The 18404-nt window shown below is 44.7% G+C and overlaps 1 protein-coding gene across 1 annotated transcript in view; it reads right to left on the bottom strand.

The window, feature by feature from the left end:
• SNTB1 (syntrophin beta 1) overlaps positions 1-17973 on the bottom strand; it is a 236364-nt gene extending 218391 nt beyond the window's left edge. The window contains exon 1 of the mRNA XM_047074137.1: positions 17047-17973. Coding sequence (XP_046930093.1) covers positions 17047-17599 — 553 coding nt within the window. The 5' untranslated portion in view covers positions 17600-17973. The remainder of the gene's footprint in view (positions 1-17046) is intronic.
• Between the last annotated feature and the right edge of the window lie 431 nt (positions 17974-18404).

An 18404-nucleotide genomic window follows, 5' to 3' on the forward strand; every position in this document is an offset into this window, starting at 1 on the left:
TGTCTGTGTCCAAATTTCCCCTCTTTATAAGGATAGAAGTCATATTGGACTGGCAGCTCACCCTACTCCAGTGTCACCTCACCTGAACCAATCACATCCGCAATGACCCTATTTCCAGATGCCACATTCTAAGGTACTAGGGGGTAAGCACTTCAACATATGAATTTGGAGGGGACATGTTCAACATGTAATGGGGGTGAATCTGTACAGGTGTTAGAAAGACTGGAGAGGGAATCCAAAACCCAACAACACAGGTCTGTATGTGAAAACTGACAGGCAGGGTGTTTGACAGGGGAAGCTCCCAGGGCCTGGGTCCTGCCTCAAGGATCTGTCCATTCCACACCGGTGGGAAGGGCTGGCGAGTGGACAGGTAAAAGTTGGTCTGCATGGCAAGCATGCTGTTCTCACACAGCCTGGAAGCAGGCAGCGGCAGACGGCAGACTAGAAAGACTTATTCCAGGTCCAGTTCAGGTCCTGTCCTGGCTCTGCAGAATCATTCCTGGCTGTCTCCCACTTTCAGAACCCTCCCTCATTATATGTATAGCATTTACTACCTATATCATTCCTTTAGCAAAGCTCTCATATGTCTTTTCTATGCAAGTTCTGTCTCTACAACTATATCGGGGAAGCTTTCGATTTTCCCAAAGAATATTTTTGTGTGTATTTTATATTATATGCACACACATATATAAATATGAACACATCCAGCAACGATAAAGTAACTGAGAGTGGAATGTTACAAATCAGACTCTGAGATCCCTTCTTTAAAAGGTTTCTTCTTTCAGATAATTCTTCCAGGCTTTATGGGCTTTTCAAAGAATACACAACTTAACTGAGCTCTTGGAGCGGTTATCAAGTTACATTAATTACTTTTCCCTGACAGATACAGATTGATACGCATACCATCCTAGGAACATGGTCTCCTGTCATTTCATTATTACTGAGGCAAATTTGTGGAGAGTACATTTTCTGGAAAAATGAGAAATAATGATTCTGTGACATGAATTATAAACTCAAAATAAAATGTACCCATATAAAAATGTTAAAAATTTTAAAATATTTGAAAACTATCAAATCCATTGCAATATTCGATTTTTCAAGTTTTAAAAGACAGAATCACCTGGCTTTGTTAACTTAGCCCCTCTTTCAACTGGGGATTGATATAAGAAAGGCCTATTGCCTGAAGACATTCTTGAGTAGCTGTTGACCCAAGGCCATGTACATTATTTTACAGTCAATAAATCTCACCAACTGAAGCTGTTTATTTCTTACTTTTGCCCAAATCCTGCCATGGCTAATGACCAACAGACAACTGCCAACGGGTCAATTGTCTTCAGTTCGCTCAAGTTTTAAGATGGAAAAGATCTGATCCCTTCTCCTGGAGTCATACAGTCTAGTGGAGAAAGACAAATAGACAAAAATAGCATACGAATAGCCACCACACTTTGAACTCTTTGTGCTGGATCCTGTATTGAGTTCTGTATTAACTTTTTAAACTCCCCCCTCAGGCCTATAATGAAAGTACTGTTGTCACCCCCATGTTATCAATGAGAAAACGGAGTTCTAGGCAGGTGAGGCTATTGCCCAGGTAGTTTGTCTACGTCACTCATGGCCGGACTTATCTGGTTCAAAATGTCAATAGGACTGAGGTTGAGAAACACAATACTCCCCTTTGGCTCAATTAATCTAACTCGTGCATCATCTACTCACAGAAACTGCAATCAACTCACTGGATCTGCAAGACTCTCTACCAACCATACACTTAAAGAAATTAAAAGTCAGGTATAGGTAGCCAACATTTTGCTTTGCAAAGCTTTCCGAGGACAGTATACTCAATCTTGATCATGCCTGAACCAGCCTTCAGAAAAGACTTGTGATGGAAATGTGTCTAGAACTGAGTGCAGTCCATCTTCCACTAGGATTTCCTCTGAACACTTTTAAATTAGGCCATGTGGCTCTGCTGGAGCCTAAGTTAGACCATGTCTCCTCTGTAGTCAAGTCTACGCGCAGAAGGTTGCTTCCAGTGATTACCCGCACTTCTCTGCCCAGGGCCATTTTTTTGGCAGAGGAGCCTTGTGCCCTCATAGAGATGCCAAACAGAAGTACCAGAGAGGTAACGCCCCCAACAGTAGCCCTTAACAAAACGATGGGTGGAGAGTTGCTGAGTAAGTTTTATCTGCTTCCTCCCATGTCAGGTGAAAATACGCTAAGTGCCACAGTGACTGAGTGGTCCACAGCGGGGCCTTTATGGGCTCATTCCCTTTACTATCTCGTGTTCCTACTCCACCACCAGTGCTTCTTGGGCTTGTATCCCAAATCAACTTCTTGCCCTGAGATCCTCAGCTCAGGTTCTGCCTCTAGGGGAATACAAAAATGGAACAAATCTCAAAATAGATGAAACTATTAGCTATGCATAACACACTGAAAATTGAAGCACAGAGAAAGGAACTTGGAGACATGAGTCAATACTAGTGAAAAAAAACCCTTCAAAAAACTATTAATACGCTCAGAGAGATCAGCAAAGATGTCGTCGCATCCACAATACAAGAGGATGCTATTTAAAAAATGAACAGTGAGAATAAGAAAATATTCTTGGACCTTAGTGATATGATGGATGAAAAAAAATCAATACAAGCATTGCAGATAAAAATCTAGTAATTCTCCATGAAAAAGAACAAAAGTAAACAGAGAAGGAAAACTGGAGAAAAACCAACAAGACGACACAAATCAGCTTGATGTGTCAATACAGAGGGTCCAACACCCAACCAAAAGAATTTCTATGCACAGGAAGCAAAGAAAATGGAGGAGAGGAATGATCAAAGAAATCAAACAAGAAAATGTTCCAGAACTGAAGTGTAAGATTCTTCAGAATACAGGTCCCAGTCTACTCATTAAATGACACACGTAATGTCTCAGTAACTTTTTCATGACACGCCTAGGCCCAAAGAGATACCTTCCAATTCAGTGTTTTAAGTAGTTAAATCCAAACTACTTAAAGGACTCTTTATGTCCTAAAAACTTAGTAACTTCTGGGCACTATACAACTTCTCAAACCTAGAAATCATATTGAATACTGCCACCCTCATTTCCTGTTCCAAAGTATGTTTTGATTTGTGTGGTACTTGTTTTTGTTTGTGTGTGTGTGTGTGTGTGTGTGTGTGTGTGTGTGTTTTGAAATCATGGCAACTGCAGAAAACCCAGTTCTGCAAAGATATTGACATCATGGAAGGAATGTAGCAATCTAATATTAAGTCTCCAGTTAATGGTTCGCCTAGTGGCCAACAGATGTTGCTATGTTTTCCTCAAAATTTCAGAATATTCCCTGGCACTCTTGTGAGTTCACTCGGGCGACCTACAACACCTTGGCACATAGTTTGGGAACCACAGCTTTAGCCTACCTGTACCTATCAAGGTCTTAGAAAATTGATTAACAAAACTTCCACACCAAGGCCAATCGCTACTTATAACTCAGAATATCAGTGATAAAAAGAAAAATTAGAAGTTTCCAGAACAAAAGAAAAAAACAGGTCACATGTAAAGAAGAGTGAGACTTCTCATAGCAGAAAGGCTTCTCGCACACTCTGAAAACTACCAAGGGAAAAATGCTCACTCAGCCTATCACACCCAAAGTATCAGTCCAGTGAGAGAACAGATTAAAGATATTTTCAACTATTTGCCTCCCACACGTTCTTTCTCAGGAAGCTACTGATGAATGTTGTCCAGCAAAACTAGGGAGTAAACCACAAGTGAAGGTGACAGAAAAGAAAGCCCAGGATGGCTTGAGGAAGACGGCCATGCGCCAGACCAAGAGAGAACCAGTCCACAGCAGCAGGGTGGGAAAATAAACAGAATGTGTGCGGGATTCAACATATATGAGCATTTGAAAAAGAACAAATTTCCTAGATATTTGATAAACATAGTGCTGCTTCAGGGGAAAAAAATGTACAGACAGGTATAAGAAAATGAAGCAAGGGGTGACTGGGTGGCTCAGTTGGTTAAGTGTCTGACTCTTGGTTTCAGCTCAGGTCTCGATCTCACAGTTCATGACATCAAGCCCCATGTCCGGCTCCACGCTGGGCGTGGAACCTACATAAGATTCTCTCTCTCCTTCTCCCTCTGCCCATGCACTCTCTCTCTCTCTTTAAAAAAAAGGGGAGGCTCCTGGGGGGCTTACTCAGTTAGGCATCCAACTTTGGCTCAGGTCATGATCTCACAGCTTATGAATTCAAGCCCTGCATCAGGCTCTGTGCTGACAGCTCAGAGCTTGGAGGTTGCTTCGGATTCTGTGTCTCCCTCTCCCTCTGCCTCTCCCCTGCTCATGCTCTGACTCTCTCTGTCTTTCAATAATACATAAACGTTAATTTTTTTTTTATTTTTCATTTATTTAATTTTAATGTTTTTATTTATTTTTGAGACAGAGACAGAGCATGAGCAGGGGAGGGGCAGAAAGAGAGAGGGAGACACAGAATCCAAAGTAGACTCCAGGGTCTAAACTGTCAGCACAGAGCCTGATGTGAGGCTCGAACTCACGAACTATGAGATCATGACCTGAGCCGAAGTCGGACATTTAACCGACTGAGCCACCCAGGTGCTCCCCGAAAAGATTTTTTAAATAAAAAATAAAAAGAAAAGAAAATGAAGAAAATGAAGCAAATGGAAAAAAAAGAAAAGCTGTGAGTAACTGCAAGAAACCTGATCATTGACTATTACATGGCTACAAAATGGAACAATATTGACATGATCACTAATTCTGTCAATAGTGGCTAAAACTGATATATGAAGAAGTAGCAGTATAGGCATATTATTTGGAGTATTAGACTATATATTTCTATATATATTAGGATTAGAAATATATTCTAATATTATAAGTATAATATACCTATACTTCTATTAAAATATTTTTAATAAAAATCATTAAGTTATTAATTAAAATATGTATTCTAATATTCTGGGGGACAACACAGAAGGTATGGGGTAGGGTGCACAAAGGAAGGTTATAAACACATATTATTTTTTTGCATATATTATTTTGATTTAGACAAATTCTTTTTTTTTTTTAGTTTATTCTTATTTCTTTTGAGAGAGAGAGAAAGACAGTGAGTCGGGGAGGGGCAGAGAGTGAGGACAAGAGCATCCCAAGCAGGCTCTGTGCTGCCAGAGCAGAGCCTGATGTGGGGCTTGAACTCATGAACCATGAGTTCATGGCCTGAGCTGAAGTCAAGAGTCCAATGCTTAACTGACTGAGCCACCCAGGCGCCCCTGGTTTAGATAAATTCTAAACGTGAAGTAGAGAACAGAGGACAATATATGGATATTGGAAGCAAAAGAGAAAAATCATTAACTTTGATTTTTATTGCAGATTAAAAGCTTTCAGATGAAAGTATTTGAAATGCAGGGTCGCAAACAGCCAAGTAATTACCTACACTTTAAACTTCACTTTGCTTAGATCACCCTACTGTACAAGTTACCTCTTCTGTGAAGCATTCTTTTCCACTCCAGGTATCCTTAGTACCTTCAGATATTCCACAAGTTCCGCTACAGCGTTTATATTACTTATAAATATAAATTATTATTATTATTATTATTATAGAATATACTTGTAATATATGTAAATGTAATTTATTACTCCACACCTGTCTCTCTCTGGACTGTTCTATTTCAGAAGAAAAGGAATTTCATCTCATCCCTCTATAGATTTTTCCTTCAATCTACTGACAAGGTCCTCACCTTACAAACATTAGCAGAAAAATTATTTTAATAACTAGTTATGTGACTATAATACCCCAACTCTCATCAATCTAAACTGCCCATTTTTTTTTCACATTTTATCATTTCTGATTTGGGGAATGTGCCTTAAAATCGCTGGAGGCCCAGATGGAAGCTGAATTCTTGTAGACAGAATTTACAACCACTCCTATCATTCATCAGGGGCCCTCCCAATCTGAAACCACTTTAAATTATCTGCCTAAGTTTTGTTTTTTGTTTTTTGTTTTTTTTAACTCACACTGACACTACATTCAGACCTACATATTTAGTAGAACCGACTTGCCATTCAAAATCTTAGCAGATATATTTTTTCTGCCTTCTACCAGGGCTAAATCTGATATGTGTGAGTTTCTTTGTTGTCCCTTTCTGTGTGATGGGTTTATTTTTCACTTATCCCTGCATTGAAGAGATAGTCCCTTACATCAAAACTTTAAGCAGGTATCCCATTAGACACCCCATCTTAAACATTATATTTTTTTGAGGGTACAGATACAATTCCACTGGATTGTCTCTTAGATTCCATGAAATACAGCATTAAATTAAAACCATAAAAAACTAAAGTATAATGCTGGCTTAGTAACACCTATATAAATATTTCACCTCTTTTTTTTTTTTTTTTAATTTGAGAGAGAAAGAGTGCATGTGTGAGCGAGGAAGAGGGGCCGAGAGTGAGGGAGGGAGGGAGGGGGGGAGAGGGGGAGGGGGGGAGGGAGAGAGAGAGAGAGAGAGAGAGAGAGAGAGAGAGAGAGAGAGAATCTTAAGCAGGCTCCACACTCAGCACAGAGGGGCTGGATCCCACGACCCTGAGACCATGACCTGAGCTGAAATCAAGAGTTGGACTTCAACCGACTAAGCCACCCAGGCACCCCCCACATTTTAACAAAAGAAACTTTTGGGTTTCTTTTGGCCAGTAAGAGCTCCACACCCCTATAAGCACTAGACAAATTTTCAAAGAATTTTGAATTTTGCTGTGTAAGTTAAATCCTTACTTGCCCACTTTCCCTTTACAAAACACTTTTTTGCATGTTCCTGCATACCAGCATTTTAAGACAAAGTTCACATTTGCCCACCAAAAACCACAGCAGCCTACACTGTGATCTGTTTGATGGAAAACATCTGATGCTACTAAAAATCATCAATGAAATACACCCTTGTGGGATCATAATTCACCCCTACAAGGCAAACCAACTCTCCTAGGCCATCAGTTGCATCCTTCAGTTCCCTACCATAGCAAATCCCAAACTGTCCTTTGTGTCCCCCCCCCCAAAGTCTTTATGTAACATATGATTGAACCCATCATTTCACTTGTATGCTTAAGACCTCTGTGTGCAAATAGTACTTAGCTAAGCATGCAATGTGACATGTTATACAGTTGGAAAATATTTAGTGCTTACTATATTCCAGGCAATGAGCTAACCACTTTACATACATAATTACTCTAGCCCTCACAATAAACCTACTGATTAAGAAATTGAGGCTTGTTGTTAAGTAACTTGCTCAAGCTCACACAGTGAGAAAGAGATAGAACAAGAATGTAAGCCCACGCTGGGTAACTCCAAGACCCTCCCTCTAAACCACTGCATTCTACTCCTCTGGGAAAGAAACTGCAGTGAGAAGAAACAAGGCCAGTTTGAACAGCAAGCACATGAACTGGGTAGGTTAGCTGCAGACACACTGAGCAACCAGTCGAGTTTGAGGTGGAGCTTCCCACACTTCTCAACAAGCTGAGAATGATGCTTCAAATCACAGGAAGAAGTAGTTTCAAAAGCACTGAGCTAAAGTATGGGGCATCATTTTAATTCCCATTATAACCACTATTCCATCTTCTCTACCCCACTTTGGGAGTGGGGCTCATTTGCATGGGTCTGTTAGGACATTTACTTCGTGGTGTGTGTTTCATACTTTCTCTTAAGTCTGGATCTGCGGGCCAGAGCTAAAGGCAAGCTATTATTATAGATCAAAGCCACTGAAGTAGGTAATGAGGTATGGTATATAAAACTCTCAGTATAAATGCAGGGGGAAATTCTGTCTTTTCTTTAACATTATCTGCTTTGAAATGCATCGTTTGAAACAGAAGTCTCAGTAGGCCAGAGAATTCTAGCTGCCAGAGAAGAATTTCCCATCACCAAACAGACCAATGGTAGCTTCGGCTAGATGCCTTTCACAAATGCGGAGCCCTGTGCGGTGAGTTATTTTTGATTGGCACTCCATGGGGTGAGTGCTACAAGCATCAAGGGACATGAAGAGCATTCCCCACCACGGCAGGAATACAGGAATACAGAATTGAAAGACCATTCTGACTGGCTTCCTGATAAAGAATACAGTCTGAATTCTCACACTGATGCGTAAGCTTTAAAAAAGAAACAATTAAAATATCTAAGCAGACAGTTTTCATCTCTCCAGGTAGAAAGTGTTCTTAACATATTCAGACTTGTAGGTCCCTGAGCTACAGGGGGGCAAAGGAAAGGTGGTTATAACATTAGAAGGATAATTACATTTCCCAATAACTTTTAAAATCATGTCTGGCTCCTCTTCTGTCTTTCAAGACCGGTCTATGTTAAGTACGTGCCTCCCAACTCTATAAAGTGACTTCCATAATTCTGCTCTACAGACCAAGGCATAGTCTTCATTGTCGGATGCCAAATGTGTATCATCACCACGTCCAGTAGCATGAGTGCTGGAGGAGGGGAGTCATCAGAGAAAGTCACTAAGTCCCCAAATTACTTTCCCTCCCCCCTCCCTTCCTACCTTGCTGTCTGTCCTTCCCTTCTCACTCCCTGATTCCCCCACTCACTCTCTCCTTCCCTTCTTCCTCCCTTCTGTCTGTCCTATTTTTTGCTTCCTAAGACATTTAAATTTTTTTTTTTAACATTTATTTATTTTTGAGACAGAGACAGACAGAGCATGAACGGGGGAGGGGCAGAGAGAGAGGGAGACACAGAATCGGAAACAGGCTTCAGGCTCTGAGCCATCAGCCCAGAGCCCGACATGGGGCTCGAACTCACGGACCGCGAGATCGTGACCTGAGCTGAAGTCGGACGCTTAACCGACTGCGCCACCCAGGCGCCCCAAGACATTTTAAAATCAGCCTAAGGTGTGCCAGGTACTATGCTATAGATGCTATAGATCACACAATTTGTACGACTAATCTCAAAAACTTTACAATCATCCTCAAATGCCCTACTTCCTTAATAACTGTCAACTCCCTGAAATCAGAGGCCATGCCTTATACCTCTAAGACTTCATTGTGTCCACTGTACAATGTCTTGACTTTGTGTAGTATGCAGTAGGAAGAACTGGATGGGTATTAGATAATCTGATGTCCAGCTCCCTCATCTACAAGGTAACCGCAGGCCAGTCACCTCATCTCTAGCACCTCCATTTCCTCCTATACAGAAAAGGATCCTTAGACCAGTAGTCCAATGATCCACACAGGGTTGACCTAGTGATAACATCATGATGTGAGTGAAGTCACCTTATAAACCTAAGCCTTGCTGGGGAAGGTGCCCCTAAGCATAACTCAGGGTGAAGTGTCTGAACACTGGTGCTGCCAGGTGAGCACACGAAGCTGGGTCACGTCACTAGAGCCCTGCCCACCTTACAATAGACGCATGGCTCGGGCGAATTATCTTCTTGAAATGTGAAACCCAGCATGACATTTTCCTACTTACAACACTTCACCCTGAGAATGAAATCCAACCCTATCATAAGGCCTAGAAGCCTTGATTCCTGCTCAATTCTCTGGTCTTTTTTCCTTCCTGCCCCTTAACAAGGTCTGAAGGTCACATTCCTCCCACCTACTGACATTGAGCGACAGCTGATAGCCATGCTCTTTGTTGGGCTGCCTTGAGACTTTTGCCTTCCGTAGACCTGTCCAAGAACGGGCCAGATGCCCTTCCCATAGGCTACCACAGCACACAGCATCCCATGATGACCTTGCTACAGCACTTTTTGCTCCATCCTGTACCTGCCTGCATGGTGCTTATTGGCATCTGTCACCATAATATTGTTCCTTGAGGGCAATGCCCTAGTGGTATCCCATGGAAGATACTCCGTAAGTTACCTGTTAGATGGGTAAATAAATGAATAAGTGAGGAACTCCTTTGCAGTGTGACAGGACATGATCCTTTACACGGTTGAGGATATTCTTGAAGTGCTACCTGGGAACTCTGTACCATTATAACTTCACCAAACCAGATGTACCAGGCAGAAAAAATGTCCCCTACCCCCACTCCCAAGATGCCCACATCCTAGTCTCCAGATCCCAACCATATGTTACCTTGCATGGCAAAGAGGAATTAGGGTTGCAAGGTGAATTAAGGTTGCTAATCAGGGAAATTCTAATTTAAAATATATTTAAAATAGGGAAATTGTCCTGGATTATTTTAGGGTGACCATGGTAATCACAAATCCTTAAAAATGCAAGGAGAAGGCAGAATGGAGGTTGGACTGTTTCAGTTTGAGAAAGATCCAAGTTGCTACCAGGCTTAAAAAATGTAAGGGAGCCATGAGCTAAAGCATTTGAGTAGTCTCTAGAAGCTTCTGGAAAAAGAAAGGGGACAGATTCTCTTTTAGGGTCTCCAGAAAGGAATTCAGCACTGTGGATACCCTGATTTTGGCTCATTGAGATCTGCATCAGACTTCTGACTTAAAAAAAAAACAAAACACAAGATAATAAATTTGTCTTTTAATTTACTAAGGTTTTGGGAAATTTGTTAGAGCAGCAATAGAAAACTAATACACCAGACAAGAAAGTAGAAGACCTAAACAGGACAAATCATGGGACCTGTTGGAGCTTTACTCTCCTTTTTATTTTTTTCTATCTATCTATCTATCTATCTATCTATCTATCTATCTATCTATCTACCTATCTATCTATTTGTGAGAGACAGAGAGATCACACCATGCACGCAAGCAGGGGAGGGGCAGAGGGAGAGGGAAGGAGAGCGTCTTAGGCAGGCTCTACACTCCATGCAGAGCCCCACACAGGGCTCAATCTCACAACTGTGAGATCATGACCTGAGATTATGACCGGAGCCAAAATCCAGAGTCTGACACTTAACCAACTGAGCCACCAAGGAGCTTCACTCTCCTAATCAATAAACTGAGGTTAAGCACCCCTAATCTGCTCATCGCCTGAGTCTGTTTATGAAGATCCAAAGCGATAAGGCCTGTGTCTACATCTCAGCAGCAGCATTTATTCACTGTTTCAGTGGCAAGTGACTTAAATGATCTGTGCCTCAGTTTTCTCATCTATAAAGCAGACATTCTAATCATATTGGGTTACTGGGAGACCCCAATGATTTAGTCCATGTGAAGTGCTTAGAACAGCATCTGGCATGATGTAAATATTATATAAATGTTAGCTCTTATTACATCTGTAAAGAGTTTGCAAAAGGTTAGGTACTGCTGTGCCCGGCAGAGGATATGTTCCAAGACCCCCTGTGGACGCCTGAAACCACAGACTGTACTGAACCTTATATAGACTGTGTTTTTCTCCTATACATACACACCTATGATAAAGCTTAATTGATAAATTAGGCACAGTAAGAGATTAACAACAATACCTAATAATAAAATAGAACAATTATATCAATCACTACCATAAAAGCTATGTGAATGTGGTCTTTCTCTCTCTCAACATATCTTACTGTCCTGTACTTGCCCTTCCTGTGATGACGGGAAATGATAGCATGCCTACGTGATGGGATGAAGTGAGGTGAAGGATGCATGCATTGTGACAGAGCGTTAGGCTACTACTGACCCTCTGACACTATGTCAGAGGAAGATCATCTTCTTCCAGGCCGTGGTGAACCTTGCGAAACTGAAACCGTGGAAAGCAACACCCAGGATAAGGGGACTACTGTATAAAGTGGTAAAGCAGAACCGGTATTCTTTTTTTTATGTTTGTTTGTTTGTTTATTTATTTATTTATTTATTTATTTATTTTTTACATATTTATTGAGAGAGACAGAGTGTGAGCAGGGAAGGGACAGAAAGAGAGGGAGACACAGAATCCAAACCAGGCTCCAGGCTCTGTGCTGTCAGCCCAGAACCCGACGCGGGGCCCCGAACTCATGAATGGCAAAATCATGACCTGAGCTGAAGTCGGACGCTTAAGCCACTGACCCACACAGGCGCCCCCAGAATCAGTATTCTTATCGAATGTTCTCAAGAGGCTGGAGGGTCAAAATAGCCCTTCTCAGTAGCAGTTCAGATATTTATGGAGGCATTTTGGGGGTCCAGGGGAGTGGCAGTGGCATATTCCTAGCATTTAGTGATAGGAGCCAGGGAAGCTAGACATCTTGCAACATCTGAGGCAGCCCTTCACAGTGCAAGATTCTTCCAGATCCCAAATGACACCACACACCCCTAGCCACCTTCAGTTGTAGCTATTCATTGATGGTGATTTTACATTCAGGTACTTGTATCTACCTCACTCATGCAGACCTCTGGTGTAGTTGTACTACGCATTTATCAGTTGAAACTTTTTTCAAAATAATTTATCCATGAGGCCCAGTCAGTTAAATGTACAACTTCGGCTCAGGTCACATGATCTCTCGGTTCGTGAGTTTTAGCGTCACTTCGGGCTCTCTGCTGTCAGCAGAGTACTCTCTCTCTGCCCCCCCCCCCACTCTTTCTTTCTCTCTGTCTCAAAACAAATAAATAAACTTAAAAAGATTTACTCATTTCTCCATTTTATTAATGTTAATAGGGCATTATGCTGATTTTTAAATGTAAACTACAGTCAGATTTTATTATTTATGAAATTCATTTCGTAAAAATAAAAGCGGTGTTAGAAAGGTTTCTTATTAAAAGTGTGTTGGGTCTTAATTTATAGAATGTGAGGTGAAATAATGTTTAGGGATACCTTAACCTAGCTCCTTAGCTTCCCAGTGAAGAAAGTCCAGGCCTAACAAGTTAAAGCATCTTGTGAAAAGAGTAACTATTAGTTACAATATAAGAGCCCAAGTTTCAAGACTCTTAATTCCAGAGGTTGGGTAATCTTTAAGGATCTGTACATCCTAAATAAAGTAAGATTCTTTAAAGTTCAAATTCTCATCCAATTCTGAAATTTCATGGCAACAAAACCACTGCCTCTACCTTGTGCCCCATCTCCCTGCCCTGCCATTCCCACTTCCACCACTAAGGGAAGTGACTGTGCAAGTGACATTTTAGATGATCTCAATAGCCAAGCATTCCTGGGAGCAGTACTGGGGGAGGAGCTTTGACGGACAAGGTTCATGTCAACAACAGTCTCTGACCTTCTCTGAGTTTCCATCTCTTCTGGATCAGTTCTGGAGGATACCTTTTGGCCCCGGATATGATTCTGTTCATCCCCCCACCCCTACCTTCCATACCCCAATATGTGTCTTCCAGAACATTCTGTACTCCTCAATCTGGACAAAGTTATGGAGAAACTAATTTTATTAGTTTCAGTCACAAAAAGGTCGATAGATTCCAAATTACTATTTTGCTACCAATCTCAGGGCAAAAAATTCACCCCTCCCCTGACCCAGAACTACCAAGGATATTCATGCAGCTGTACCCTGCCCAACTCCACAGGGTGCCATTCTCATTGTACACCATGTACATGGCGTCCCCTGGCATTATGGGGTTCAATATTTGCGTGGCTGAATGTAGGGTCCCTGATCTTACCCCCTAAAATAGGAAATGAGTTCATAATGTGAAGATACCTGACCTTAACTTTGATGAATATTTGGCTAAACACTGACTTAGCTGGCCCTGTCTATTCACTCTTTATTTTCAGTTTGAATTACAATTTAGTCTCCTTGTTGGCCATGTGTTCAATGATAGAGGCCCTGCCTTGTTGTGAAGTTGAGCCATACACTTAGTGCATTAAGGTTTTTAGACTCAATCCTCTTTTCTGTCCCTCCCTTTTGAGTAGCCCACACAATGGCTTTTCCTGCTCAAGGCTGTCCCAAGCACTTCAGCATATTTGAGGAGTGAGGAAGAACATCTTGAGCCTAATAACTGAGGAACTTCAACCAACTTAAGTATATAGTTGAAGGAGAAACGCAGAGTATCAATTTCCTCTAGAAGTTACAAGTATGAGCTTTTATTTGTTTGTTTACTTTTGAGAGAAGGAGAGATACACAGAGTACAAGCAGGGGAGGGGCAGAGAAAGAGACAGAATCAGAAGCAGGTTCCAGGCTCTGAGCTGTCAGCACAGAGTCCGATGTGGGGCTCGAACCCACAAGCTGTGAGATCATGACCTGAGCTGAAGTCGGACATGTAACCGACTGAGCTACCCAGATGCCCTTGTATGAGCTTTTAAGTGAGACAGACCTGGAAACCTCCTAGCTATTTTATTTGAAGCAAATAGCCCACAGGGAACAAGTACTAGCCTCACAGAGTTACTAAAAGTGTAACGAACAAATCCAAGTAAAGCCTGTAACATATAAGTGCTCACCAAATGTTAGCGATTGTAATGACTCCCTTCCCGCAGAGGAATGGTCTCCTATCATTACAGTTTCATAATAAAAACACTAAAGGGAGACTAAAAGTAAGAAATATAAAGTCTAGTACAGTGTGAGGAAAGGACTATCCCTTAGGACAATTTCACCTTCATTTCATGTAATGGCAACATAACTAATCACAGCAGTCATTTAATACATGTCTTGTTTTTCTTTTATTCTCAGATTTCTCTCCATGCAACAGCCCTGTAAAGTAAGAAGGTCTAGCCGAGTTTCTTTATTCCCTTTTTTTTCAGAAGACACTGAGGCTCAAGGAGGTTAATTCTGTGGTAGATTCTACAACTGGAAGGCAGGGATTGAAACTTGGGGTTCAGCGTTTCATTTCAGAGCGTTTCACTAGCAGCGGCAGCGACTTTCCACTAGGGGGCGCACGTCGTGTAATGGGGTGCGTATTGGCTGTGGTTAAAGGACTAATCTCCATCGGCAGGCCAGGGGAAAAAAAAAAGCAACCTAAGTAAAAAACTGTGCATTTTCCACATAAACATATCTTTGAAACATCTCCCTAAGCCTCTCGTCCAAGCAGATTACATCTACGAAGCCATTCCTCTGTAGAAATTCTGCAATCAAGATTGCATTTCAGGATACGGGCAACTAGATATGTGATTTCAGAAGCCTTTCTGGTGGCTCTGATTGCCCCTTCAGCTGGTCACCCATGTACTAGTCCAAGCTAAAAAAGAAGGGATATGTGTGTGATATTTGCTTTGATGGTATAGTATCACACCTCCTGCACTTAGGACCAACACTGACTCAGAACAAGACACATTGTTTTGAGCGGGGCCTCTACTTGCTTCTCTTATTGCCGCCGATCTCTAAAAACTCAGGCTGGGAAGAAGGTTGTGGCCCAAAGCCCAGGTGGTTCCTGTCTAGGAGGCCCACAGGCCTTCCCTCAGAGGTCCTACCTGCAACACAGGAGGGCATGTTGCAAGAATGTCACATTAGAGGTTTTTACAAAACTCACTCTTCAGTTGCTGCATCCAGAAAGTCACACAACTGCTTGATTCTTTTTCTTTAAGTTTATTTTCAACTGCAGGGAGTCACCTTTCCTTCCTCTTTCTGGGTGAGAGGTTTTTTTTTTTTTTTTTAATCTATTGCTAAGTCATTATTCTTTAAGTGGAAACCAAGGAGAAGAAGAGTCGTAACGAAGGGCAGTGCTTTGAAACAGAAATGACCTGCCTTTTGTCCCCCCTGATAAATATTGCAAGCTGAGCAGGTGTGCAGTGGTTTACAGTCCAAACCACACTTGTCCCAGATCCCACCTGCCCGTTGTCACACAAACCAACACACTTGAGTCAAGAAAACTTTTTTTCTGCTTACTTGTGTTAATCATCAAACCAAAGCAAATAGCCTTCCACTTTTCTGGATCCAGGGTAGCAATTAAACATGAAGACATCACAAATCCTCTAGATAAATAATGGTGGGGGTGGGGGAAGCCTCTGGATTCTAGGCAGGAGGTGGGACTGTCATGTACCAGACAGTTGCATCAGCCGTCACATGTTAACAAGGCTGGCTTCTCAACTTTGAACTTTCGCAGTTTCACACCCCAGCACCACATCTGGTGAGCAGGAAATTGACTTAAGTCCTTAATTTAGGATTTAAATCAACCACCAGTTTACAAGGTCTGGGTTGAAACACTCTTGTTTCTGTGGCTATGGGTTCGTTTACTTATTCACTCAGCTTGCAGATCATTGAGCACCTAAACTCAAGGGAGGTGACCCATAACTAAATAAAAGACCCAAGACAACTCAATCTACAGCGAGATCTACAGAAAGCTGGGTAAATAGATAAAAATAATTGCATAATATTTGTGTTAACGGAGGTATGTACAAAGGAAGCTATGGGGCAGAGAGGCAATTGCCAAGTAAATACAGACGTAGTGGGAAAGGACAATGATTACCCACTTAATACCCTATTGCCCTTCTGCCCCTTCTAACAGCAAAAGGGCACAGTAATGCGGCTACTTATTCCGTTCACTTGAAAAACTAGGGGATTGGGCTCATAGGATCTCAAGAGAGTCGTCTCTAAGACGCCTCACACTCAGGAGAAACTGTTTCAAAATGCAAAACTGTTTGCACACTACTCGGGAAAAATCCCGGGAAAATGCAAGCAGAAAAACTGCCTCCCCAACCCTCCACCCAGAGGAGCAGCCTGGAATCCAGACTGACCGGCCGAACACCTGGCACCAGAAGGGAACTTGTGCACAAAGACGCAACACACTACCCAACCCTTGGCACAAGTCCCCGGCGTGAGACCGGCTTCCAATCTGAAAGAGGGAAGTCCGGAAGGGTGATGGGGTTTTAGCATTCAAACACTGCCCCTCCTCTCTGTCCTCTTTGGGACGGAACCCTCTTCACCGGATTGCCCAGGCTCCTGAGGAAAACTGTGCCAAAGCAGAACTCTCGGGAGTCGCTACTGTTCAGTGGGCTCTCACCGGAGCGTGGACGGCTGCCCCTCCTTTCCAGCTCCACGTCCTACCCCTAGGTACGCTCCACTTGGATTATCCGCGGGTAAAAATGAGACACCGGGCACTAGGCACTAAGACCCTGTGCCTGCCACGTAGCCCAAGAAGCCCTGCTGGCCAAGCCCTTTCACACACCCCTGCCGCGTCCAAGCCGGCAAAGACTAGCGTGGGGACAAGTTGCCCCCAGGTGGGGTAAAGTTGTCCAAACTCCCCGCCGCCCCCACTCGCCGGAACCCCGGGCTGTGTCCGCACGTGGGCGAGAGTGAGGGTGCGGCGGGAGGGTGAGGGGGTGTGTGCGCGGCCCGCGCGGCGTTAACCCCTTACCTTCCAGCAGCACCTCCTTGCCGGCGCGCTTCAGCGCCTGCACCGCCTCGTCGTGGGTGGCGTCCCGCAGATCCGCTCCGTTCACGGACAGGATGGCGTCGCCCACGTACAGGGCTTGGGTCTGGTCCGCCGCCAGCCCCTTGAAGATCTTGCTGATGAGGATGGGCATCTTGTTCTCCTTGCCCCCCTTGATGCTGATGCCCAGCCCGCCCAGCTCCTGCTTCAGCACCTTCACGCCGCGCTTCTGGTTGGAGATGGACTCGGGCACCTGCTCGGGCAGGTCGGTGAAGGCGGTGCGGACCCCGGCGGGCGAGTCCGGGGGCTGCGCGCCGCCGGCGCCCCTGCAGAACGAGCCATTGGTGGCGGTCCCGATGCCGTTGTACGCCGCGGCGCCCTCCTCGCAGCTCAGAACCAGGGCGTCCTCGCTCAAGTTCACCAGAACTTTGTGCCAGCGATCCCGCACCAAAACTTCCAGCAGCCCGCTCCGCTGCGCCCGGCCGCCTCCCCCGCCGCTCGGCCCCGCCGCCGCCGCCGCCGCCGCCGCTACCGCCATCTTTCCGGCATTCTTAAAATGCCATGTGATTGCCAAAGGGGGGAAAAGTGGGGAAGGGCTGCGGGGGAGGCCGCGGGCCCGGGGAGCGAGGAGCGCGCGCCGCGCAGGGCGGAGGCAGGGCGCGGGACGCCGCTCCGGGAGTTCGCACACACGCACCCGGCGCTAGTTGGCAGCCGCAGCCCGGCCCGTTCCCCTTCGCCGGATCCTGGGCGGGGTGGAGCGACCTAAAAGAAGAAGGAGAGGCAGAAACAGGGGAGGGGAAAAAAGCCAGCTGCCAGGCGCAAAAGCCCAAACCCAGGGGAGCCGCGGAGCAGCTCGGCGCCGGGAGGCTGGCTGGGAGGAGGCGCGCCCGCGGGGAAGGGCGGGGACCCGCCGCCCCGCGGACGCTCACCTGTTCCAGCCGCCGCGGCCTCGGCGCTCTCGCGCGGCTCGCGGGCTCAGACCCCCGCCGCCTCGCTCGGCCGAGCGCCGGGCGCCTCAGGGACAGCTTCCCCGCGCCGGCTCCCCGACCCCGCCCAGCCCGCGCCTCTCCACCCTCCCCTTTCCGCGGGCGCCCGCGCCGCACCTCTGCTGGGACCGCGCGTGCTGCCGAGGTCCCCGCACGCGACGCTCCTGCCCCCTCCCTTCCCTACGTCCCGCTGCATCGTCCCTCAGTCCTGACCCCCAGCTGTATCTCCATCCACGCCTCCTCACTCGGGCTTCCTCCAACCGGGGCTTGGCTTCTCCTGCCCAGTTCTTACCTGTCTGTCCCTTGCGCACGGACTCTCAGGTGGACTCAGACGGAGGCCCCAGGTTCTCGCAAAGT

The sequence above is a fragment of the Lynx rufus genome, unplaced genomic scaffold (assembly GCF_022079265.1).
Source record: "Lynx rufus isolate CCGP_SWC_20201006 ecotype Redwood Valley unplaced genomic scaffold, mLynRuf1.p SCAF_12, whole genome shotgun sequence".
NCBI classification, from domain to species: Eukaryota; Metazoa; Chordata; class Mammalia; order Carnivora; family Felidae; genus Lynx; species Lynx rufus.